Source organism: Macaca nemestrina, chromosome 17, assembly GCF_043159975.1.
Source record: "Macaca nemestrina isolate mMacNem1 chromosome 17, mMacNem.hap1, whole genome shotgun sequence".
NCBI classification, from domain to species: domain Eukaryota; kingdom Metazoa; phylum Chordata; class Mammalia; order Primates; family Cercopithecidae; genus Macaca; species Macaca nemestrina.
In genome coordinates this window covers 85,010,590-85,034,212 of record NC_092141.1, presented here as the reverse complement: position 1 = coordinate 85,034,212, position 23,623 = coordinate 85,010,590, and the positions used below count along the sequence as shown (strand labels likewise).

Genomic DNA, 23,623 nt, shown 5'->3' with positions numbered 1-23,623 from the left:
CCGTAGTCATTCACACAAACGGCTCCTTTCTGAAGACAGTTGATTGCAGGCATGCCATGAGTGGTTAGAAGACAAGTGTCACCAGGAATAAAGGGGGAGCAGGCTGGGGCAGAGGCTGAGTGGCCTGTCATCTCTGGTGCCATCTCATCACATGGGCTGGGAGCCGAGGACACTGGAGACCACTTTGTTTCCTCATCGCTGTCAGAGGCCGCCGCTGCCCTCCCCACCCCCACTGCCCCTGTCAGCTCCTCCACCTCCAGGAATGGGGGTCTCCTGCATCCCCTCTCCACGGCCGAGTTCAGGGACTTCCCATGAGATTCAGCCAAAAAGGGTGCAGGCCTTTTTTATCCCATGGGGGGCCTGAGGCCGGTATCAGGTGTCGGTCCCTGGTCTCCCCCGTCTGCTGGGACCTTTCTCTCCTGCCAGGCTGTGTTTTGTCCTCAGCAAGGCCTGCCAGGATGTCCAGGTGATGTCACCCAGTCAGCCTGTTCCATCCCCTGACTCCCCCTCAGGCCCTCCTTCCACTAAAACCGCAGGGGTTTCAGGAACGACCCAGAAAGCGACGCCACCTCCGAAGAAGGGGCCTGTTACGCTTGGCCAGTGAAATGAGCGCCTGGAAAGGGGGGTGGCATCACCCCTTTCTTGAAGAGGCTCAGGGACACCACAGAAGTAAAAGGCAGCAGCCCTGGTCCCCAGTGTGAGGAAAAGACCAATAAGCTGGCATCACTGTCTGCCACTCAATCTGACTTCACAGAAGCCACCAGGGGCCATTTCTGGGTGGGGAAGAGGCAGGTGGGAAAAGCCAAGTGTGGTGGGCCTCAGCCAGAGCCCAGGCTTAGTGGCACCTGAAGCCAGCCCTGGTGGCACCTGGGGGAGGGTGTGCACCAGACGTCCCCGCCTCTCTGGAGCTGGCCTGAGGATCTGAGGATCTCAGTGATGCGCGTCCTACTGCATCGGGCTCCGAGCCCTGCACAGATGGTGCGCAGAGCCCCGCACACAGCCAGCCAGGAAGACAGGGCGGGGAGGCGGGGACCGCTGCACCGTGCACACTTTATAAAATGGGGCCTGGTGCGGTGGCTCATGCCAATGATTCCAGCATTTTGGGAGGCCAAGGCGGGTGGATCACTTGAGGTCAGGAGTTGGAGACCAGCCTGGCCAGTATGGTGAATCCCCTTCTCTGCTAAAAATATAAAAATTAGCTGAGCGTGGTGACAGGCACCTGTAATCCCAGCTACTTGGGAGGCTGAGGCAGGAGAATCGCTTGAACTCGGGAGGCAGAGGTTGCAGTGAGCTGAGATTGTGCAATTGCACTCCAGCCTGGGTGACAGAGCGAGACTTTGTCTCAAAAAAAAGAAAAAAAAATGGACGTTGTGCCAGTTGTCTGGAGTGAATGTCCCCTGGCTGCCCCATCACGTCGGTGGAGAGCAGAGAGCCAGGCCCTGGGCTGGCAGGACACCCCCTCCTGTCCTGGGGGATTGAGAGCTGTGGGTGGAGGGCTGCCCGGCAGCAGGGCCTCTGAGCTGGCTGGAGGTGTTTGTTAATCCTGAGCTCCGGGGCTGGGGCCTCTCCGCTGAGCCTGCGCCTGCATGTGAACGTCTGTTTTCAGCCCTGTCTGTCCTGGCCTAACTCCTTCCCCATCTGGGTGTGACGCCGCCGCACTCCCCTGGGCATGTGGGTGTAACAAGTCCAAACCTTCCGTGGGAGTCGGGCAGGCTCGGCCCCGCCCTCGGGGCTGCGCCCTTTCCTCCCAGACTGGTTGTGCAGGAGCAGGCGTGAGTGTGGTCGTTGTGGGTGCATGCGCGGCCCGGCCGCCCGCTGCCTCACCTGCAAGGAGGGGCCTCCCAGAAACTCCCTTCCCCAGTACCCAGCCGCCCCACCTCACCAGACTTAGCTGACCAGCCAGCAAGGACGCCCGCTGCCTCCCACCTGCCCTCCTGCCCTCCTTCGCCAGCCAAGCCCAGCCTGAGCCAGCACCTGCCTTTCCGACCATGTTCAAGGGGCTGAGCAAAGGCTCCCAGGGGAAGGGGTCCCCCAAGGGCTCCCCAGCCAAGGGGTCCCCCAAAGGCTCCCCCAGCAAGCACAGCCGGTGAGTGGGGCTGGGGAATGGGGAGCCGGGGAGCTGGGGTGGGGTTGGTGCCAGGCCCAGGTCCTTGAGCCACCTGGCGGCAGCGGCGGCCCAGAGCCCAGGACCAGCCCCGTGCTGGCATTTGGTGTCCCGAGGCCAAAGGGCCCATGGGTGGACGCTCTCCCGGCCTCGGGAGCCGCAGGCCTAGGCTGAACTTCAGCCCTGGCAGGAGGCAGGGGATGGCCTGGGGCTCCCCACATCCTCTAAGGGGGCCTGCGGGCCACGGATTGAGGCTGCTCAGCGGGAGAAGTGCTAGACAGGAGCCTGCACCTCTGCCAGAGGCTGGGAGATGGGAGACCCTGGCTGTCTGACTGCAGCTCTGCCCCAAGGCTCTACTTGACTGGGATGACCCCTGGGGCCTTGATGCAGGGCATGAGGACTGAGGGGGTGGGATGGGGTCCCTGGGGTAGGGACGCAGGGGCTGTGCTGCCTCCTGCCTAAGCCACAGCCCTCCCCAGAGTTCTCACACAGGGCCTTGCTGTATTGAAGAGTTAGGGGTTCATGGCCAGGCGCAGTGGCTCATGCCTATAATCCCTGAACTTCAGGAGGCCAATGCAGGAGGATTCCTTGAGCCCAGGAATTCGAGACCAGCCTGGGCAACATAGGGAGATCTTGTTTCTATAAAAAACTAAAAATAAAAAATAGCCAGGCATGGTGGCTCATGGCTATTGCTTGAGCCCAGGAGTCTGAGGCTGCAGTGAGCCATGATCACACCACTGTGCTCCCGCCTGCCTGGGTGACAGAGTGAGACTCTGCTTTAAAAAAAAAAAAAAAAAAGCCTGGTGCTATGGCTCACGCCTGTAATCCTACCACTCTGGGAGGCCGAGGCAGGTGGATCACTTGAGCCCAGGAGTTTGAGACCAGCCTGGGAAACATGACGAAACCCTGTCTCTACAAAAAATACAAAAATTAACTGGATGTAGTGGTGCGTGCCTGTAGTCAGAGCTACTTGGGAGGCTGAGGTGAGAGGATCACTTGAGCCCGGGAAGTCGAGGCTGCAGTGAGCGTGATCACTCCACTGCACTCTAGCCTGGGTGACACAGGAAGACCCTGTCTGTTAAAACAAAACAAAACAAAATAGAGCTGGGGCTTCCTTCGCCGGGGGGTGTGGTGCAGGGGGCACTGGGCCTCCCTTGGACCACCCGGCTCTCTGGGGCCCAGCCCCGGCTCTCTGTGAATGTGCTGGGCTGCATTCTTGCCACTTACTGACTTCAGCTCCTCTGCAGAGGAGGCAGCAGCCCGCCTGGGCCCAGGGTGTTGAGATAAGCACAGGGATGAAAGGCTGGTGTGGGAGTGGGGGTGCCCATTACCCCGATAAGGATCAAGGCACCAACAGACACCAAGGCTGGGCGTCTGGGCGGACGGGAAAGACAGTGGTTAAGACTCTCGGCTAACACTCTCGCTGAGTGACCTGTCCTCCCTGGGGTGCCTGAGCCCCACCCAGGGTGGAGTGTGCAGCTCCCTGTGGGAGCAGCCATCCCAGGAGGCGGGACCTGAGCAGGAGTGCCCGGGGCCCAGCACCTGCAGCTCCCACTGTCCAGGCAGGCTTCCCAGCAGTGTGCTCCTGGCCTGGGGCAGCGTGGTCCTCAGGGCCCTGTTGGCTCTGGTTGCAGCCCCCTCACCTCACGTGCGATCCACTCGTTTGACACGAACTTACTGAGCACTTACTCCACACCAGGACTGTTCTAGGCACTGGAGATGTCTCTGTAGACAGAACCAACAGGCCCCTGCCTTCAGGGCACTAGCCCTCTAGTGGGATATAAACTAACACGTGCTGGGTGCCAACCCTGCACCAGGCCTGCACTGGATGTTTCAGATGGATAAATTCAATTAATGCTCACAATAGCCCTAAGGCATAGATTTTTTTTTTTTTTTTTTTTTGAGACGGAGTCTCGCTCTGTCGCCCAGGCTGGAGTGCAGTGGCCGGATCTCAGCTCACTGCAAGCTCCGCCTCCCGGGTTCACGCCATTCTCCGGCCTCAGCCTCCCGAGTAGCTGGGACTACAGGCGCCTGCCACCTCGCCCGGCTAGTTTTTTTTTTTTGTATTTCTTAATAGAGATGGGGTTTCACCGTGTTAGCCAGGATGGTTTCGATCTCCTGACCTCGTGATCCGCCCATCTCAGCCTCCCAAAGTGCTGGGATTACAGGCTTGAGCCACCGCGCCCGGCCGGCATAGATATTTTTATTAAAATCCCGCTTTACAAGTGAGGAACCTCAGGCACAGAGAGGTTGAGTAACTTGCCCAAGGTCACACAGCATTAATGATGGAGCAAGATGAAACCCGGCTGTCTTGGCCACAGAGTTCTTCCAGACTGCTGTGCCTTCACCAGCACTGCCCCTTTGCCTGGGGTGGCCCATCCTTTGACTCAGTTCAAGGCTTCCCCTGCCCCAGGATAATGATCCCCCATAAGGCGCTGTGCTCATGAGGCTTGGACCACTCTGCCCTCTTTTAGGTCTGCTTGACCTCGTGAACTCCAAAGAGTGAGTGCGTGCACACAGCAGGTGCTCTATGGAGGCTGCAGGGCGAATGCACAGAAAAAGTCCTGGGGTGGAAGCAAGGCTTCCTCTCCGTCCCTGACCGTGTGACTCAGGGCAAGTCAGGGCCCAATCTGGGCTTTGAACCCTCAACTCTGGAGAATGTGACGGTGCCCGGCAGTCTCTTGCGCCTGCCCCCCCACCCGGCTCCGACAGTGTGAGGCTCCTCTAGACAGGCACTGGAGCCTCCACTCTGGCAAAGCCCCCCGGGGTGGGGGAGGTATGGGGATCACAGGGCTGGAGTGGGAGGAGGTGGGGGTGGAGGACATGCTGCTGCCTCCCTGCCCCAGCCAGCCCAACTGCCCCTCCCAGGGCCCGGCCCAGCTGGCTCAGGTACTAGTGGCTGAGCTGGTGATTCACTGACTCAGGGAGGGAAGCGGCAGGCAGCTGGGTGAGGTCGGGGACTCACTGCCAGCACAGCTGGCTGAGACTGGGACACCGAGGCCGCCTGCCCTCCAGCACCACACAGACCTGAGACCCTCACCTTTGACCCTTCATGTGGGCAGTGCTGACACCCCCAACCAGGACTAGCTCACAGAGCCTCCTGCAGAGAGAAACCCCAGAGTCAGGGCAGTGAGCTAGGCTGTGGGGGCAGGGAGGGAGGGCAGGGGATGCCACCTGGGTGGGGCATAGAGGGGCCTCATCCACCAAGCTGCCCACTGTCCTCTCCACCCACCAGGGCTGCCACTCAGGAGCTGGCCCTGCTCATCTCCCGCATGCAAGCCAACGCCGACCAGGTGGAGCGGGACATCCTGGAGACGCAGAAGAGGCTGCAGCAGGTGAGGCCCAGGCAGCAGTTGGCAGGGCGTGGGCAGGCTGGGTGGCATGGGAGGCCCATCATCAGGACTGGCACTCCCTGAGTGTCCCCTGGTGATGGCGAAGATGGGACAGATGACCTTTGTCCTGCACCGCCCATCCCCTAACACGGTGGGAGAGAGGACTCGGCTTCCTTCTTTGCTGGGCTCCCCTGTGTCCTTGTCCCCTGCCTCACAGACGTCCTGGGCCTGACCCTGTGCCTGGCGTGGGCCTCAAGGTTGGCCAGCATAGCTAGGGTCCCAGAGGTGGGGCTCAGGCCCACAGTGATGGGGCAGCAGGGGTGTGGGGGCTCTGGGCCCTGGCGAGTCTGCCCATCCCCTGCCCACAGGACCGGCTGAACAGTGAGCAGAGCCAGGCCCTGCAGCACCAGCAGGAGACGGGCCGCAGCCTGAAGGAGGCCGAGGTGCTGCTCAAGGATCTCTTCCTGGACGTGGACAAGGCCCGGCGGCTCAAGCATCCGCAGGCTGAGGAGATCGAGAAGGAGTGAGTGGGGCTGCGGCAGGGCTGGGGGTCCCTGGGGGAGGCCCAGGCCCAGCCCTGACCTGCCGGCCACCTTCTTGACAGCATCAAGCAGCTGCACGAGCGGGTGACCCAGGAGTGTGCGGAGTACCGTGCCCTGTACGAGAAGATGGCGCTGCCCCCCGACGTGGGACCCAGGGTCGACTGGGCACGTGTGCTGGAGCAGAAACAGGTCAGGAGCTCAAAGTCACACCCCAGTGTGATCAGAGGGCGATACGGAACTGCATTTAATCCAGGGTCTGACTGTAGGCTTGAACCTGGGGTGGCTCAGGGGTCTAGGCAGGGAGACAGCAGAGCAGACAGTGCAATCAGGGAAGACTTCCTGCAGGAAGAGGCACATGAAGAAGGCTCAGTTGGGTCAGGGTGAAGTAGTGAGGAGAGGACCATTCCAGAAAGAAGGAGCAAAGGCTCCTGCCAGGAGGAAGCCTGGGGTTTGACGGGAAGTGGGGATTTCTGGGCAGGTGGGCAGAGCCAGGTCATGGGGCATTCTGATCCCTGGGTGAGGAATTGTGCTTTGATGCCACACAGAAGGGGTGTCATGATGACAATAGAGGGACAATGGGGAAGGGCCCGGGTGGAGCAGGGCGTGCTGAGGGCCCTAGAGCTTGGCTGGAGGTGTCCAGGCAGGAAGCACTGAGGCTGGGTCACAGACAAGGCAGGATGGAGCTAGGAGACTTTGCAGAGGCTGAGCCCAGCATCTGGGAACCAGTGGGACTCAGGCCACTGCAGAATGGCCTCGCCCCTGGGTGAGCTGCAGGGCATGCACCCGGGCTGCTCCCACGCTGGTCCACGCTCTGCCCAAATGACCAAGTCCGCTTCTCCGGGTGGGAGGCCTGTGGGGTTCTTTGGCTCCCCACCGCGGTCCTGTGGGGACTGAGCCGCCGGCTGTCCTGCAGAAGCAGGTCTGCGCCGGCCAGTACGGGCCGGGCATGGCGGAGCTGGAGCAGCAGATCGCCGAGCACAACATACTGCAGAAGGAGATCGAGGCCTACGGGCAGCAGCTGCGGAGCCTTGTGGGGCCGGTGGGTGAGCTGGGAGCATGTCACATCCCGGGCCAGCCTCAGCCCCTGTTTCTCCAGTCAGAGCCAGAGCTAGATCGGCTGGACCCTGGGGATAGGGGTAGGTGGGGTATGGCTGCCCAGATATTAGGGGGCCATCTCCCTGCACCCCACCTCTTATGGGGTTGTTTCTCCCCTTGGTCGAGGCAGGATGCAGCCACCATCCGGAGCCAATACCGAGACCTACTGGTGAGCAGGCGGGAGGGTCGGACCGGGTGGCTGCGGGTGGGTGTGGGTGGCCGCCCGGACCCTGCACGGGGCCAGTGTTCCTGAGCGCGGCCCAACGGCGTCTTTTGCCCCCTACTTTCTCTCTCCCCACCCTGCTGCTGGCGGCGGGTCCTGAGCACAGAAGGCGGCGTCGTGGCGCGGGCAGAGCCTGGGCAGCCTGTACACTCATCTGCAGGGCTGCACGCGGCAGCTGAACGTCCTGGCGGAGCAGCAGCGCCGCATCCTGCAGCAGGACTGGAGTGACCTCATGGCCGACCCCGCGGGCGTGCGGCGGGAGTACGAGGTTGGCGGGGAGAGGTTGGGGCTGGGTGGGGGCGGCCAGGACCATCCTGGTCCTCACCGCCGCTCGCCACCCGACTCGCCCCCAGCACTTCAAGCAGCACGAGCTGCTGAGCCAGGAGCAGAGCGTGAACCAGCTGGAGGATGACGGCGAGCGCATGGTGGAGCTGCGGCACCCCGCGGTGGGGCCCATCCAGGTGCGCTGGGGGCAGGGCGAGAGTGAGAAGGGACGTGGTGGGCAGGGCAGCGGGGGAGGTGGGGCGGACGTGGGGTGGGGGCGGAGCGTGGTCCGAGGGCTTCGTGCTGCCGTCCCCAGGCCCACCAGGAGGCCCTGAAGATAGAGTGGCAGAACTTCCTGAACCTGTGCATCTGCCAGGAGACCCAGCTGCAGCACGTGGAGGACTACCGCCGGGTGAGCCCTCGGGCAGGCCGCAGGGGCGGCAGGGGCGGGAGCCAGGTGTGGTGGCTCACACAGGAGAGGCACCGCACCTCTCAACTAGACAGAGCTGGCAGGGCGCGGTGGCTCACACCTGTAATCCCAGCACTTTGGGAGGCCGAGGCTGTGGCGGCTCACTTGAGGTCAGGAGTTCGAGATCAGCCTGGCCAACATGGTGAAACCCCATCTCTACTAAAAATACCAAAATTAGCCAGACGTGGTGGCAGGCGCCTGTAATCCCAGCTACTCAGGAGGCTGAGGCAGGAGAATCGCTTGAACTCAGGAGTTGGAGGTTGCAGTGAGCCGAGATTGGTCCACTGCACTCCAGCCTGGGTGACAGAGAGAGACTCCACCTCAAAAATAAAATAGAGCTGTGTGGTTGCTACTTGGTCCCAGAGGGAAAGTAAAGGCATGGGCACATTCTCAACAGGGTGAAGCGGTTCCCAGGGGGGTGAAAATTGTTTCTTAATGGCAGAAAAATATCTTAACTCTTATTATGCATGAAGTACAAATTCACAAACAGCATGTCTGTGGTATTAAAATTTCATGGGGGCCAGGTGTGGTGGCTCACACCTGTAATCCCAGCACTTTGGGAGACCAAGCCAGGAGAATTGCTTGACCCCAGTAGTTCCAGACCCGCCTGGGCAACATAGCGAGACCCTGTCTCTATACGAATAGATAAATCTCTATCAAAATAGATAAATAAATACATAAATAAATAAAATTTTATGGGGATGAGGTGGGGAGAAATTAAAGAAAATATTTCTTAAAAGCCTCTTTAGGAGAACAATAATGAAAAAAGGGGGTGAGAAAACAATATAATATACAACTGGGATTTGGGGACAGATAATGTTTCATACATTTTCCTATAGAACCAGAAGACTGTGATCACACACATTGACCATAGTTCCATTAAAGCACCTGGGATGCTTCTTTAAAGCACAGCTCTTCTCCAGGGCTGGGACAAGTGCAGCCCCAATACCCTCTGTCCCAGCAAGAAAGACTTCAGGTGCTAGAGGGAGGCAGGTGTCAGTGCCCTTCATTTGTGCGGGAAGGATGAAGACCAAGTTTTTTTTGTTTTTTTGTTTTTTTGTTTTTTGAGACGGAGTCTTGCTCTGTCGCCCAGGTTGGAGTGCAGTGGCACAATCTTGGCTCACTGCAAGCTCCACCTCCCGGGTTCATGCCATTCTCCTGCCTCAGCCTCCTGTGTAGCTGGGACTATAGGTGCCCACCACCGCACCTGGCTAATTTTTTGTATTTTTAGTAGAGACGGGGTTTCACCGTGTTAGCCAGGATGGTCTCGATCTCCTGACCTCGTGATCCGCCCGTCTCGGCCTCCCAAAGTGCTGGGATTACAGGCGTGAGCCACCGCGCCTGGCCAAGATCAAGTGTTTTATGACCCACTTATAAAAATTAAGTTCAGGCCGGGCGCGGTGGCTCAAGCCTGTAATCCCAGCACTTTGGGAGGCCGAGACGGGCGGATCACGAGGTCAGGAGATCGAGACCATCCTGGCTAACACAGTGAAACCCCGTCTCTCCTAAAAATACAAAAACTTAGCCGGGCGAGGTGGCGGGCGCCTGTAGTCCCAGCTACTCGGGAGGCTGAGGCAGGAGAATGGCGTGAACCCGGGAGGCGGAGCTTGCAGTGAGCTGAGATCCGGCCACTGCACTCCAGCCTGGGTGACAGAGCGAGACTCCGTCTCAAAAAAAAAAAAAAAAAAAAAAAATTAAGTTCAGGCCGGGCGCGGTGGCTCAAGCCTGTAATCCCAGCACTTTGGGAGGCCAAGACGGGCGGATCACAAGGTCTGGAGATCGAGACCATCCTGGCTAACACGGTGAAACCCGGTCTCTACTAAAAAAAATACAAAAAAACTAGCCGGGCATGGTGGCGGGCGCCTGTAGTCCCAGCTACTCGGGAGGCTGAGGCAGGAGAATGGCGGGAACCCGGGAGGCAGAGCTTGCAGTGAGCCGAGATCCGGCCACTGCGTTCCAGCCTGGGCGACAGAGCGAGACTCCGTCTCAAAAAAAAAAAAAAATTAAGTTCAGTGCACGAGTAAGACCCCATCTGCAAGAGCACAACAGTGATCAAAGGTCCTGCCGCCTGGGTAAGGAAAAAAAAGACCGACCAGAGTAGGGGAGAGTGACGGTTTAGGTTTAGCTGGTTTGTTTATCTGGTTTAGGTTTATCTGGTTCGTGTTTAGCTGGTTTGGGTTTAGCTGGTTTGTTTAGGTAGTTTGTGTTTAGCTGGTTTAGATTTAGCGATTTAGCTGGTTTAAGTTTAGCTGGTTTAGGTTTACCTGGTTTACGTTTTTCTGGTTTAGGTTTAGCTGATTTGTGTTTAGTTGGTTTAAGTTTAGCTGGCTTAGGGCATGATCTTGGCTCACAGCAGCCTCCTGGGTTCAAGTGATTTTCATGCCTCTGCCTCCCGAATAGCTGGGATTACAGGTGCCCGCCACCATGCCAGGCTAATTTTTGTATTTTTAGTAGAGATGGGGTTTCACCATGTTGGCCAGGCTGGTCTTGAACTCCTGCCTTCAGGTGATGTGCCTGCCTCAGCCTCCCAAAATGCTGGGATTACAGGCATGAGCCACCACGCCCGGCCCAGAGTCCCTTTCTTCTGTCTCGTGCCCCTCAGAGTTCTGTTCTAGCACAGTAGTATCTGCGAGCATCACCTGGGGCCTGTGGGAGGCAGGCATGCGGGGCCCACCTGCACGTCGGATCCAGCAGGTTTACTTTACTGGTTTAGTTTAGTTTACTGATTTAGTTTAGCTGGTTCACATTTATCTGGTTTAGGTTTAGCTGGTTTGTGTTTAGCTGGTTTAGGTTTAGCTGGTTTGTGTTTAGCTGATTTAGGTTTAGCTGGCTTAGGTTCAGCTGGTTGGTAGGGTCAGTGGGCAGCAGGTTGCCCCAGGCTCTGCCCTTGACCACTCAGCGAACTCAGTTCCAGGAAGAGGCCGACTCGGTCAGCCAGACCCTGACGAAGCTCAACTCTAACTTGGATGCCAAGTACAGCCCTGCACCTGGGGGCCCCCCTGGCGCCCCCACAGAGCTGCTGCAACAGCTGGAGGTGAGACAACCCCACCAGGCCATCTGCACCCCACTTCTGGGAATTGGTCCTGTCCATCTTTCTGGGCCTCATCCCTTCTGCCTCGGTACCTAGTCCTATCCCAGGCCCTGGCCTGGGTGCTGGCGGGGGGTCTGCTCTAGCAGGAGGCTGGCCAGGTACCAGCAAGCCCCTCCCTGGATGTCAGTTTCCTCATTTGCAGTGGGACAAGGGCAGCCTGGGAGAGCTCTGAGGCTCCTCTAGCTTCTGCTTGGAGGCCTGGGTGGTGCTGTGCCATCCCCCTCCCTGCAACTAGCAGATCCCAGGATCCTAGGCCCCCAGAGAGGGGCTCCTTTTACTTTGCTGACTTAGAGACCCCTGCCTTCATGAAGGCCAGCCTCTGGTCCTTTGGAAGGACAGGTATGGTGTGGCCAGCCCCCAGTGCAGCCTGGCCTGAGTCCCCACTGCCTGGGCCCCTGGCAGGCAGAGGAGAAACAGCTGGCCATCACTGAGAGAGCCACTGGGGACCTGCAGCAGCGAAGCCGGGATGTGGCCCCTCTGCCACAGCGAAGAAACCCACCTCAGCAGCCCCTGCACGTGGACAGCATCTGCGACTGGGACTCCGGAGAGGTGTGAACTCCCCCACCTCACCCCTGCCGCCATCCAGCCCCTCCCAGCCCATCCCTTGCCCCTGCCCAAGCCCATCCCTGCTCCATCCCCTGCTGTCTCCTGCTCCCATGTCTGCCCTACTCCTTCCCTTGACCCAGACCCTCCTCTCTCCAAGTCCTGTCCTGCCTCTTTCCTACCCCAGCACCTCCCACCCTACTCTTGTCCCTGTTCCAGCTGCTGTCCCCATTTGTCTCTATCCCCAGCCCCTACTCTGCCCTAGCCTTGGCCCCCGGCCCCGCCCCAGCCTTGGCCCCTTGCCCCTGAGCCCGCAGGAGCCACTCCCTTTCTGTGCCCCCAGGTGCAGCTGCTGCGGGGTGAGCGGTATAAGCTGATAGATAACACTGACCCACACACCTGGGTCGTGCAGGGCCCTGGTGGGGAGACCAAGCGTGCTCCCGCCGCCTGCTTCTGCATCCCAGCACCTGACCCTGACTCCGTGGCCAGGGCCTCCCGGTAGGTCTGTGTAGGGTTACTCAGGGGCAGGCTGTGGGCAGAGCAGGCTGGCCCTATGCTGTCCAAGGCCATGGCCCGGCAGACCCCTGCTCAAAGGCCGGCCTTCACCTGCAGCTGCGTCTACTGGGGCTGGGGAGGGCGAGAGGCAGAGTGGGGACCTCCTTATCCAACCCCCTCTTCGTTCTAGGCTGGCCTCAGAGCTGCAGGCCCTGAAGCAGAAATTGGCCACAGTCCAGAGCCGCCTGAAGGCCAGCGCTGCAGAGTCTGTTCGGCCCAGCCAGCAGGGTACCCAGGGCGGCCCGGGGAGGGGTGGCTGTGGGGCTGGAGGGAGTAGATTCCAACTTCCGACTGGTCTGTGATGGGCAGGGGTCGCCTTGCGTTAGGGACCACAACTCTGGGGATTTCTTCTCTGGGGTGGCCCTGCCATCCCCTCCACCCTACCCTGACAGGATCCTCTGTGGGCACCTGGTGGGGGCACCCATCTGGCAGTCAGGAGATAGGCCCTGGGCCCTCACCAGCACCTCTGCCCCCAGCTCCATCTGGCTCTGCCCCAGCCAACCCACAGGCCCAGAAGCTCCTGACACAGATGACCCGGCTGGATGGGGACCTGGGACAGATAGAAAAGCAGCTGCTGGCCTGGGCACGGGCCCCGCTGAGCCGCACCACACCCCTGGAGGACCTGAAGGGCCGCATCCACAGCCACGAGGTGGGTGAGCGGCGGGCAGGGGCAGCTGGGATGGAAAGCGGCCTGGCCCTGATGCTCACACTTGAGGGAGGAGAGGCAAGTGCAGGAGCAGCGGCTGGGATGGAGGTGGAGAAGGGAGTGGACGGACCTGGGCTCAAACAAGCTGGTTCCCCTCCTGGCTCCTCCACTGACCAGCTCCGTGATCTTGGACTACATCATTCTCTGGGCCTTGGTTTCCTCATCCCTGAAGCAGATATTATAATGCCCAGCTCACCAGATCATTCAGGAAGGTTCCAGTAGGGCCCAATGTCATCACCCCCAGGAAGTGTTCTGGCGAAGCTCCTGAAATAGCAAGGGAGCCTGGAGAATCTTAGGAAGAGACGTCCCCTGGCTGCAAGGGGGAGCCTTCCTGGGGAGGTTGCAGCGTTGTGTAAACTCCTTACCCAAGAACAGCAAGCTGTCTGCCACGTGGACTCAACACTCCCGGAAGTGCTCAAAGTGAAACCCACACCGGGCCACAGTCTGGGTTATCCTTCCAAACCAGTTTCTTTTCTTTTCTTGAGACAAAGTCTCTCTCCATCACCTAGGCTGGCACGATCTCAGCTCACTGCAACCTCTGCCTCCCAGGTTCAAGCCATTCTCCTGCCTCAGCCTCCCGAGTAGCTGGGATTACAGGTGCCCACCACCACGCCCAACTAATTTTTGTATTTTTAGTAGAGATGGGGTTTCACCATGTTGGCCAGGCTGGTCTCGAACTCCTGAGCTCAAGTGATCCACCCACCTCGGCCTCCCAAAGTGCTAGGATTGCAGGTGTGAGCCACTGTGCCTGGTCTGTTTTTTTTTTTTTTTGAGATGGGGTCTCACTCTGTCACCCAGGCTGGAGTGCAGTGGTGCGCAGTGGTATAATCTCAGCTCACTGCAACCTCTACCTCCCAGGCTTGAGTGATCCTCCCACCTCAGCCTCTCGAGTAGTTGGGACCGCAGGCGCAACACTGAGCCTAGCTAATTTTTTTTGGTAGGGATGGGGTTTTGCCATGTTGCCCAGGCTGGTCTCAAACTCCTGAGCTCAAGTCATCCTCCCACCTTGGCCTCCCAAAGTGCTAGGATTACAGGCATGAGCCACTGCACCTGGCCATATTATTATTATTTTGAGATGGGGTCTTGCTTTGTTGCCCAGGCTGGAGGGCAGTGGCATGATCAAGGCTCACTATAACCTCAACCTCCTGGTCTCAAACAATCCCCCTGTCTTCACCTCCCAAGAAGCTGGGTCCTTAGGTTTTGAAGTCATAGCATCTGCCACATCAGTGGTGTTGGGGTCCAGGAGAAGCCCAGTTAGACTGGGCGGTGGGTGGTGCCTGGTGCAGTCAGCACTGCTCGGTGACGGAGGGGGCAGATGAGTGAATAGCTGATGAAAGAATAAGGGCAACAGTCCCTAGTGGGCAGAGCCAGGGCTTTGGCTAGAGCAACAGGGCCAGGGGACCTGATGGTCTCGTGAGCAGGACAGTGACATGAAGATGACTGTAGGTAACTGTGTGCCTGGCACTCACTGCTGAGCTCCAGACACAGGCTCTCATGTCATCCTCCCATCAATCATTCTTTTTTATTTATTTCATTTTTTTGAGATGGAGTCTTGCTCTTGTCACTCAGGCTGGAGTGCAGCGGTGTGATCTCAGCTTGCTGCAACCCCCATCTCCTGGGGTTCAAGCAATTCTCCTGCCTCAGCCTCCTGGGTAGCTGGGATTACAGGTGCACGCCACTACGGCTGGCCAATTTTTGTATTTTTAGTAGAGACAGGGTTTTGCCATGTTGGCCAGGCTGGTCTCGAACTCCTGACCTCAAGCAATCGGCCCACCTCTGCCTTCCAAAGTGCTGGGATTACAGGTGTGAGCCACTGCGCCCAGCCCCTCCTATCTATCGTTCTGTAGATGAGGAGACTGAGGGTCAGAGAGGTTGATCTGCCCCAGGTCATCCACAGAGGAACGAGTGGGGCCAGGACTGAACCCAGTTCTCTGGCCTGAGCCCATGCCTCCATGGGCGCAGAGTTAGGGTATCCTGGTAGAAGAGTCAGGTGGAACCCACCTGCCCAGAGATCCCTGACCCCGCCCCTCTTTAGGGCACAGCCCAGCGTCTGCAGAGCCTGGGAGCAGAGAAGGAGACAGCCCAGAAGGAGTGTGAGGCGTTTCTATCCACGCGGCCCGTGGGCCCCGCTGCCCTGCAGCTGCCCGTGGCCCTCAACAGCGTGAAGAACAAGTTCAGTGATGTGCAGGTTCTGTGCAGCCTCTACGGAGAGAAGTGAGTGCTCTGGGGTCAGGGCAGCCAGGCAGGGCAGCAGCGTGTGGCCCAGGGAGTGTCTGAGTCTTGCCTCCTCTGTGGCAGAGCCAAGGCTGCCCTGGGTCTGGAGCAGCAGATCCAGGATGCTGACAGGGTCATCCGAGGCTTTGAGGCCACCCTGGTGCAGGAGGCCCCCATCCCTGCCGAACCGGGTGCTCTGCAGGAGAGGGTCAGCGAGCTGCAGGTAAGGGACCAGCCAGGGCCTCCTGGTGGCAGAGGGACTCAGCATTCGGGGGAGGGTGGGGTGGACACGGTATCTCCCCAGCCACGAGGGTGCACAGCTGCATCCCCTCCTCCCACAGCGCCAGCGGAGGGAGCTGCTGGAACAGCAGGCCTGCGTGCTGGGGCTGCACCGCGCGCTGAAGACCTCGGAGCACGCATGCGCCGCGCTGCAGAACAACTTCCAGGAGTTCTGCCAAGACCTGCCTCACCAGCAGCGCCAGGTGCGAGCCCTCACCGACCGCTACCACGCTGCAGGGGACCAGCTGGACCTGCGGTGAGCGACTGGGTCCTCGGGGCACAGCGTGTGGGCTGGTGCAGAGGCAGGTGTTGCTGCCTACAAGCTGTGTGATCCTGGGCTAGTGACTGCACTTCTCTGAAGCTGTTTCCTCACCTCTAAAATGAGATAACAACAGCGCTTATCTCCCAGGGTGGTGCCTGGTGGAGACCGTCCCATCTCTGAATTCCCAGGGTCAGGGAGTGGGGATCTGCACAGCAGGTCACTCGGGCCTCCTGACCTGCCCCCAGGAGGAGGCTCCCACCAGCCTCCCTGTGCACCTGCCCCTGTCCCCGGAGGGCAGGTCTCATCTCTGTTCTGGGCCTCGTCCTCCTGCAGGGAGAAGATGGTGCAGGATGCCGCCCTCACTTATCAGCAGTTCAAGAACTGCAAGGATAACCTGAGCTCCTGGCTGGAGCACCTGCCCCACAGCCAGGTGCGGCCCAGCGACGGCCCCAGCCAGATCGCCTACAAGCTGCAGGCACAGAAGGTGAGGCTGAGGCAGGGACAGCTGCCTGTGCCCATGTCGTCCCCTAGTGGCCAAAGCTCAGAAGAGCTCTAAGGGGCTTCAAAGCCCAGGGCACGGAGGCCTTGGGCCCCTTCCCTGGCCTCCAGCTGAAATGCTCCACTTTGCCCACAGATGGGGCCAGCACATCTCTGGCCTGACTGGGGCAATGGGATTTACAAGCTCAGGCCACAGAGCCCTGAGGGTTCCAGTCACTACTGCATTTTCCTCATCAAGCCCCTGCCATGTACCAGGCAATGGGTTCACTGGGGTACAACCCTGCACCCAGGCAGCTCCCAGTCTAGTGGGGGAGGTCTGTGATGCTGATAAGCATTGGTGGGAGAAGTCAGCGTGCTGTGGGTGCCCCCAGGCTGGACACCCATGCAGGTCAGGGTCGGTGGTGTGGGAGGAAGCAAGTGTAGTGGGGGGAAGGATGAAATGTCCCATGCAGAGGGCATGGCAGTCAGGGGAAAGGAGGGGACTCAGGGGCGAGGACGACCAGCTGGGCAGACCACACAGGCCCTTCCGGCACGGGATCCAGGCTGCGCTCTCTCCTGCGGCCCCTAGAAGCTGCTGCGGAGGGGATGCTTCCAGGCCAGTGTTTAGAAGCTGGCTCTGGCTGCCGAGTAGAGAATGACTAAAAGGGTGGGAATGAAGATATGGAGGACCACAAGGAGCCAGGGTGGAAATCCAGTTGAGAGAGAGTGGTGGCCTGGCCGGGGAAGGGACCATAGCACAGGGCGAGGTGGGCAGGTCTGAGATGGAGATGGCAGAATTAGGTGGACTTGGTGACTGCTTGAAGGAGACAGTGAGTGAGACAGATGGGGCCCGGTGGTACCCAGGGTTCTGTTGGGGACAACTGGGAAGAGGGGGCACCTCCACCTGAGGCAGGAACACAGGGAACAGAGCATATTTGGGGAGAGGAATGGGGCCGGCTGGGTCATGCTGAAATGAGGTGGCCAGGACAGCCAAGGGCAGCGGGGAGGTGGAGGTAGGCATATGGGAGGGAACTGGGGCTGGGGGTTCCCCTAGGAGATCATGAGAGCAAAGATGGGTCTGGGACTGCCAGAAAATGAGAATTTCTGGGGAGACAGTAGGGAGGTGACATTGGGAAGGGGGCCTGGGACAGAGATTCTCAGCCCTGGCTGCAAACTAGAATCTCCCAGGGAGCTTTTAAAACATCCCCAGGCCAGGACCCCTCCCCAGACCAAATAAATTGTATTATTGTGGTCAGAGCATCAGTATATTAAGTTCCCAGGTGAATAAAAGTGGGCATCCCGGGTTGAGAACTTTCCAATTGGAGCCATCTTTCTGGATGAGCTGTAGCAGCATCACCTGGAGACTTGTCAGAAATGTGAATTCTCAGGGCCACCCGGACCTGCTGGATCTGATGTGCAGGTGGGCCCCGCATGCCTGCCTCCCATAGGTCCCAGGTGATGCTCACAGATACTACTGTGCTAGAACGGAATTCTGAGGGGCACGAGGCCGAAGAAAGGGACTCTGGGCCGGGCGCGGTGGCTCATGCCTATAATCCCAGCACTTTGGGAGGCTGAGGCAGGTAGATCACCTGAGGTCAGGAGTTCGAGACCAGCCTGGCCAACATGGTGAAACCCCGTCTCTACTAAAAATACAAAAATTAGCCTGGCATGGTGGCAGGCACCTGTAATCCCAGCTATTCGGGAGGCTGAGGCATGAAAATCACTTGAACCCAGGAGGCTGCAGTGAGCCGAGATCACGCACTCCAACCTGGGTGACAGAGCAAGACTTGGGAAAGAAGAAAGAGAGAAAGAGAAGAAACAAACAAAAATAAAGAGAAGAAAAGAAAAGAAAAGATTCTGCCAAGGTGCCTTGGAAAGGAAGGAGGAAAAGCAGAGAGAATGATGTCAGGGAAAGGAGGGAGTCTGGCCCAGGTCTCCCTCCCTGCCCTTTCTGTCCCTGGGAGGCAGCGCTGGCTGACTGTGGCCCTGGAGGCACTGGCTAGAGGAGAGTCAGGGTGAGTGGAATTTCCTGGCCTCCTGACTCTGGGTTCTTCCCTGGCAGAGACTGATGCAGGAGATCCAGAGCCGAGAGCGGGACAGGGCCATGGCATCCCGCCTCTCCCAGGCCCTGCAGGCGGCGCTCCAGGTAAGCAGCTTGCCTTCAGCTTGCCCCTCTCCATGCATCACCCTTGTCCCTCTTCCAGCCCTATCCCCCACACCCAGCTTCCCCCACTGGCTGCCAGCCTGCTGTCCTTTTCTCCCTGCTCAGGACTATGAGCTGCAGGCAGACACCTACCGCTGCTCTCTGGAGCCCACCCTGGCAGTGTCAGCCCCCAAGAGACCCCGAGTGGCTCCTCTGCAGGAGAGCATCCATGCCCAGGTGAGATGGGACCTGGCAGGGCTCAGTGGACCTTGGCACCAGCTCTGCAGGCTCCAAGGCAGGAGCTGACTCTGCCCTTCCCCTCTCCCTCTGCCCTCTCCAGGAGAAGAACCTTGCAAAGGCCTGTACTGAGGTTGCAGCAGCCCAGCAGCAGATTCTTCAGCAGTTGGAGTTTGCTAGAAAAATACTGGAGAAGGTACACAGACAACACCTACACCTTTCCCACAACAGCCAGGAATAACCAGGAATGCCCACTCCATTCCCAAAATGCCAGGCTCTCACCCTGGTAGTCTCCCTTCCTCCTCTCCCTCCTGCCTGCAGCCCCTGGGCAGCCCTGGCTGCTGGAGAGGGGCGCAGCTTCCGGCCACCCAGTTTTCTCTCCAGCAGCTCTTACAGGCTGGTGTCCATCCCAGGGTTAGGCCCTGGAGATGGCATTCAGTGTGGTCACAGCTTGGCCACTGGGTGTCCTCCAATGGGACAGGACCTCTAACCCCAGAGAGCAGAGAAAATCTCCATAGAGCCTTCAGCCTTAGCCACCTGGTTCTCCACCCTCGAGCCAGAACTTCTCCAGGCCTCCTGGTGACTTACCAGCTTTTCTGTTACCCTCGGCCACAGTCAGTGTCCCTGGATGGAAGGGGAGAGGGGAGAAGTTCTGGAGGGACAGGGAGAATCTGTCCTGTTTGCATTTTTTTTTTTTTTTTTGAGATGGAGTCTCGCTCTATCACCAAGGCTGGAGTGCAATGGCACAGTCTCAGCTCGCTGCAACCTCCACCTCCCTGGTTCAAGCGATTCTTCTGCCTTGGCCTCCTGAGTAACTGGGATTACAGCATGCGTCACCACACCCAGCTAATTTTTTGTATTTTTAGTAGAGATGGGGTTTCACTATGTTGGTCAGGCTGGTCTCGAACTCCTGACCTCAGGTGATCCGCCCACCTTGGCCTCCCAAAGTGTTGGGATTACAGGCATCAGCCATCGCACCTGGCCCCTATTTGCGCTTTCTAATGCAAACCAGGCCTGCACACTGCCTTGGGTCCTAAAATCGTTGCACTGACTGGGTCTTCTCAAAATCCTATATCCAAGCATCTTAGGTCTTCAGCTCCACCTCTGAGGACCCACTAGGGAGTCTCAGGAAAGAGGGAGGGGTCTTTCATCTCAAGAAAAACATGGAGCTCTTATCTCCACCGCCCACCCCTGTGCTCTACCCTTCTTCCTCTCTGCAGAAGGAGCTCAGTGAGGACATCCGAGGGACCCACGATGCAAAGCAGGGCTCCGAGAGCCCTGCCCAAGCAGGGAGAGAGTCAGAGGCCCTGAAGGCCCAGCTGGAAGAGGAGAGGAAGCTGGTGGCCCAAGTGCAGGGTGAGCTGGAGGCGCAGAGGAGCCAGCTGCTGCAGCTGAGGACCCAGCGGCCCTTGGAGAGGCTGGAGGAGAAGGAAGTGGTGGAGTTCTACCGGGACCCCCAGCTGGAGGGCAGCCTGTCCAGGGTGAAGGCCCAGGTAGAGGAGGAGAGCAAGCGGCGGGCTGGCTTGCAGGCAGACCTGGAAGTGGCAGCCCAGAAGGTCGTGCAACTGGAGAGCAAGAGGAAGACCATGCAGCCTCATCTGCTGACCAAGGAGGTCACCCAGGTAGAGAGGGACCCCGGCCTGGACAGCCAGGCGGCCCAGCTCAGGATCCAGATCCAGCAGCTCCGCAGGGAGGATGCCGTCATCTCAGCCCGGCTGGAAGGGCTGAAGAAGGAGCTACTGGCCCTTGAGAAGAGGGAGGTGGACGTGAAGGAGAAGGTCGTGGTGAAAGAAGTGGTCAAGGTGGAGAAGAATCTGGAAATGGTCAAGGCCGCCCAGGCTCTGAGGCTGCAGATTGAGGAGGATGCTGCACGGAGAAAGCAGGCAGAGGAGGCTGTGACCAAGCTACAGGCTCGCATCGGGGACCTGGAGCGGGCTATCAGCTCGGTGGAGCCCAAGGTCATCGTGAAGGAGGTGAAGAAGGTGGAGCAGGACCCAGGGCTCCTCCAGGAGTCCTCCAGGCTGAGGAGCCTTCTCGAGGAGGAGAGGAGCAAGAACGTGACACTGGCCAGGGAGCTGAGCGACCTGCACAGCAAATACAGCATGGTGGAGAAGCAGAGGCCCAAAGTGCAGCTCCAGGAGCGCGTCCACGAGATCTTCCAGGTGGATCCGGAGACAGAGCAGGAGATCACTCGGCTCAAGGCCAAGCTGCAAGAGATGGCGGGCAAGAGGAGCGGTGTAGAGAAGGAGGTGGAGAAGCTGCTGCCCGACCTAGAGGTCCTGCGGGCCCAGAAGCCCACGGTGGAGTACAAGGAGGTGACCCAGGAGGTGGTGAGGCACGAGAAGAGCCCCGAGGTGCTGCGCGAGATCGACCGCCTGAAGGCTCAGCTCAATGAGCTCGTCAACAGCCACGGGCGCTCCCAGGAGCAGCTCATTCGCCTGCAAGGTGAGCGCGATGAGTGGAGGCGCGAGCGGGCCAAGGTGGAGACCAGGACGGTGAGCAAGGAGGTGGTGCGCCACGAGAAGGATCCGGTGCTGGAGAAGGAAGCAGAGCGGCTCCGCCAGGAGGTGCGGGAGGCGGCCCAGAAGAGACGGGCCGCGGAGGACGCGGTGCACGAGCTGCAGAGCAAAAGCCTGCTGCTGGAGAGGAGGAAGCCCGAGGAGAAGGTGGTGGTGCAGGAGGTCGTGGTCACCCAGAAGGACCCGAAGCTGCGCGAGGAGCATAGCCGGCTGAGCCGGAGCCTGGACGAGGAGGTGGGCCGGCGGCGCCAGTTGGAGCTTGAGGTGCAGCAGCTGCGGGCCAGCGTAGAGGAGCAGGAGGGCCTGCTCAGCTTCCAGGAGGACCGCAGCAAGAAGCTGGCCGTGGAGAGGGAGCTGCGGCAGCTGACCTTGAGGATCCAGGAGCTCGAGAAGCGGCCTCCCACGGTGCAGGAGAAGATCATCATGGAGGAAGTGGTCAAGCTGGAGAAGGACCCGGACCTGGAGAAATCCACGGAAGCCCTGCGGCGGGACCTGGACCAGGAGAAGGCCCAGGTGACGGAGCTGCATCGGGAGTGCAAGAACCTGCAGGTCCAGATTGACGTTCTCCAGAAAGCCAAATCGCAGGAGAAGACCATCTACAAGGAAGTGATCCGGGTGCAGAAGGACCGCGTGCTGGAGGATGAGCGGGCCCGCTTGTGGGAGATGCTCACCAGGGAGCGCACTGCCCGGCAGGCCAGGGAGGAGGAGGCGCGGCGCCTGCGGGAGCGCATTGACCGGGCCGAGAGGCTGGGGAGGACCTGGTCCCGGGAGGAGGCTGAACTGCAGAGGGCCCGGGACCAGGCAGACCAGGAGCGTGGGCGGCTGCAGCAGGAGCTGCGGGCTCTGGAGAGGCAGAAGCAGCAGCAGACACTGCAGCTGCAGGAGGAGTCGAAGCTGCTTAGCCAGAAGACAGAGAGCGAGCGGCAGAAGGCGGCCCAGCGGGGCCAGGAGCTCTCACAGCTCGAGGCGGCCATCCTCCGCGAGAAAGACCAGATCTATGAGAAGGAGCGGACCCTCCGGGACCTCCACGCCAAGGTGAGCCGGGAGGAGCTCAGCCAGGAGACCCAGACGCGAGAGACCAACCTTTCCACCAAGATCTCCATCCTGGAACCCGAGACAGGGAAGGACATGTCCCCGTACGAGGCCTACAAGAGAGGCATCATCGACAGAGGCCAGTACCTACAGCTGCAGGAGCTCGAGTGCGACTGGGAGGAGGTCACCACCTCGGGGCCCTGTGGGGAGGAGTCTGTGCTCCTGGACCGCAAAAGCGGGAAGCAGTACTCCATCGAGGCGGCCCTTCGCTGCCGGCGCATCTCTAAGGAGGAGTACCATCTGTACAAGGATGGCCACCTGCCCATCTCTGAGTTCGCATTGCTTGTGGCTGGGGAGACCAAGCCAAGCTCCTCGCTCTCCATCGGCTCTATCATTTCCAAGTCCCCCCTTGCCTCCCCGGTCCCCCAGAGCACCAGTTTCTTCTCTCCCGGCTTCTCTCTCGGGCTCGGTGATGACAGCTTCCCTATCGCCGGAATCTATGACACAACCACAGACAACAAGTGCAGCATCAAGACGGCCGTGGCCAAGAACATGCTGGACCCCATCACCGGGCAGAAGCTACTGGAGGCCCAGGCGGCCACAGGGGGCATCGTGGACCTGCTCAGCCGTGAGCGCTACTCTGTGCACAAGGCCATGGAGAGGGGCCTGATCGAGAACACCTCCACACAGAGGCTGCTCAACGCCCAGAAGGCCTTCACTGGCATCGAGGACCCTGTCACCAAGAAGAGGCTGTCGGTGGGCGAGGCTGTCCAGAAGGGCTGGATGCCCCGGGAGAGTGTGCTTCCACACCTGCAGGTGCAGCACCTGACCGGGGGGCTCATCGACCCCAAGAGGACAGGCCGCATCCCCATCCAGCAGGCCCTCCTCTCCGGGATGATCAGCGAGGAGCTGGCCCAGCTCCTGCGGGACGAGTCCAGCTACGAGAAGGATTTGACAGACCCCATCTCCAAGGAACGGCTGAGCTACAAGGAGGCCATGGGCCGCTGCCGCAAAGACCCCCTGAGTGGCCTGATGCTCCTGCCAGCAGCACTGGAGGGGTACCGCTGCTACCGCTCCGCATCGCCCACCGTCCCGCGCTCCCTGCGCTGACACAGGCCAAACAGCCAGTAGGGAAGTGTGTGTGTTGGGGCAGGTAGGATACGTACACCTCTTGCCCCAGAGCAGCCTCATCCCAGGCAGTGGGTCTTCCCCCTGTCCGACCACTGTTTTATTATTTTACTAACTTGGTGTTGGGCTCCCTCCCCTAACCTTGGTGCCTGATCCATCCCCAGACCAGGACAGCAGCCACTCAGTTCTTCCTCCACCTCCAGCCAGTGATCCCAATAAACAAATTCTCTCTCCCTGTGCCATGTGGTGTCCCATTCGTTCACATTTGAGAGCACAGGATCCAGGTGTCTGGGAGATGAGTGCAGGGACAGCATTGCTCAAGTCCTTCCCTGGGCGGACATGCTCAATTTGCCTGCCTAGGAAATGGGCATCCTCAGAGATTATGGTTTAAAATCACTAAAGGAAGCT

At 59.5% G+C, this 23,623-nt stretch overlaps 1 protein-coding gene across 1 annotated transcript; it reads left to right on the top strand.

The window, feature by feature from the left end:
* Window positions 1-1,774: 1,774 nt before the first annotated feature.
* Window positions 1,775-23,452, top strand: LOC105469188 (envoplakin). Its single transcript, XM_011719910.3, has 22 exons — window positions 1,775-2,086; window positions 5,340-5,439; window positions 5,805-5,959; window positions 6,041-6,167; window positions 6,892-7,017; window positions 7,204-7,242; window positions 7,403-7,564; window positions 7,650-7,757; window positions 7,877-7,972; window positions 10,938-11,063; window positions 11,523-11,669; window positions 12,007-12,161; window positions 12,349-12,446; window positions 12,695-12,867; window positions 14,960-15,138; window positions 15,223-15,361; window positions 15,480-15,673; window positions 16,013-16,163; window positions 18,219-18,302; window positions 18,426-18,536; window positions 18,640-18,732; window positions 19,757-23,452. The coding sequence occupies exons 1-22, from the start codon at window positions 1,989-1,991 to the stop codon at window positions 23,195-23,197; spliced, it is 6,102 nt and encodes a 2,033-aa protein (XP_011718212.2). The 5' UTR covers window positions 1,775-1,988; the 3' UTR covers window positions 23,198-23,452.
* Window positions 23,453-23,623: the final 171 nt, after the last annotated feature.

Excerpts from the sequence above, each read along its gene's own strand:
- LOC105469188 (XM_011719910.3), top strand. The coding sequence starts at position 1,989 with ATGTTCAAGGGGCTGAGCAAAGGCTCCCAGGGGAAGGGGTCCCCCAAG. Across the intron at positions 5,440-5,804 it reads CGCAGAAGAGGCTGCAGCAG|GACCGGCTGAACAGTGAGCA; the intron begins GTGAGGCCCAGG and ends CCCTGCCCACAG. Across the intron at positions 7,243-7,402 it reads GCCAATACCGAGACCTACTG|AAGGCGGCGTCGTGGCGCGG; the intron begins GTGAGCAGGCGG and ends TCCTGAGCACAG.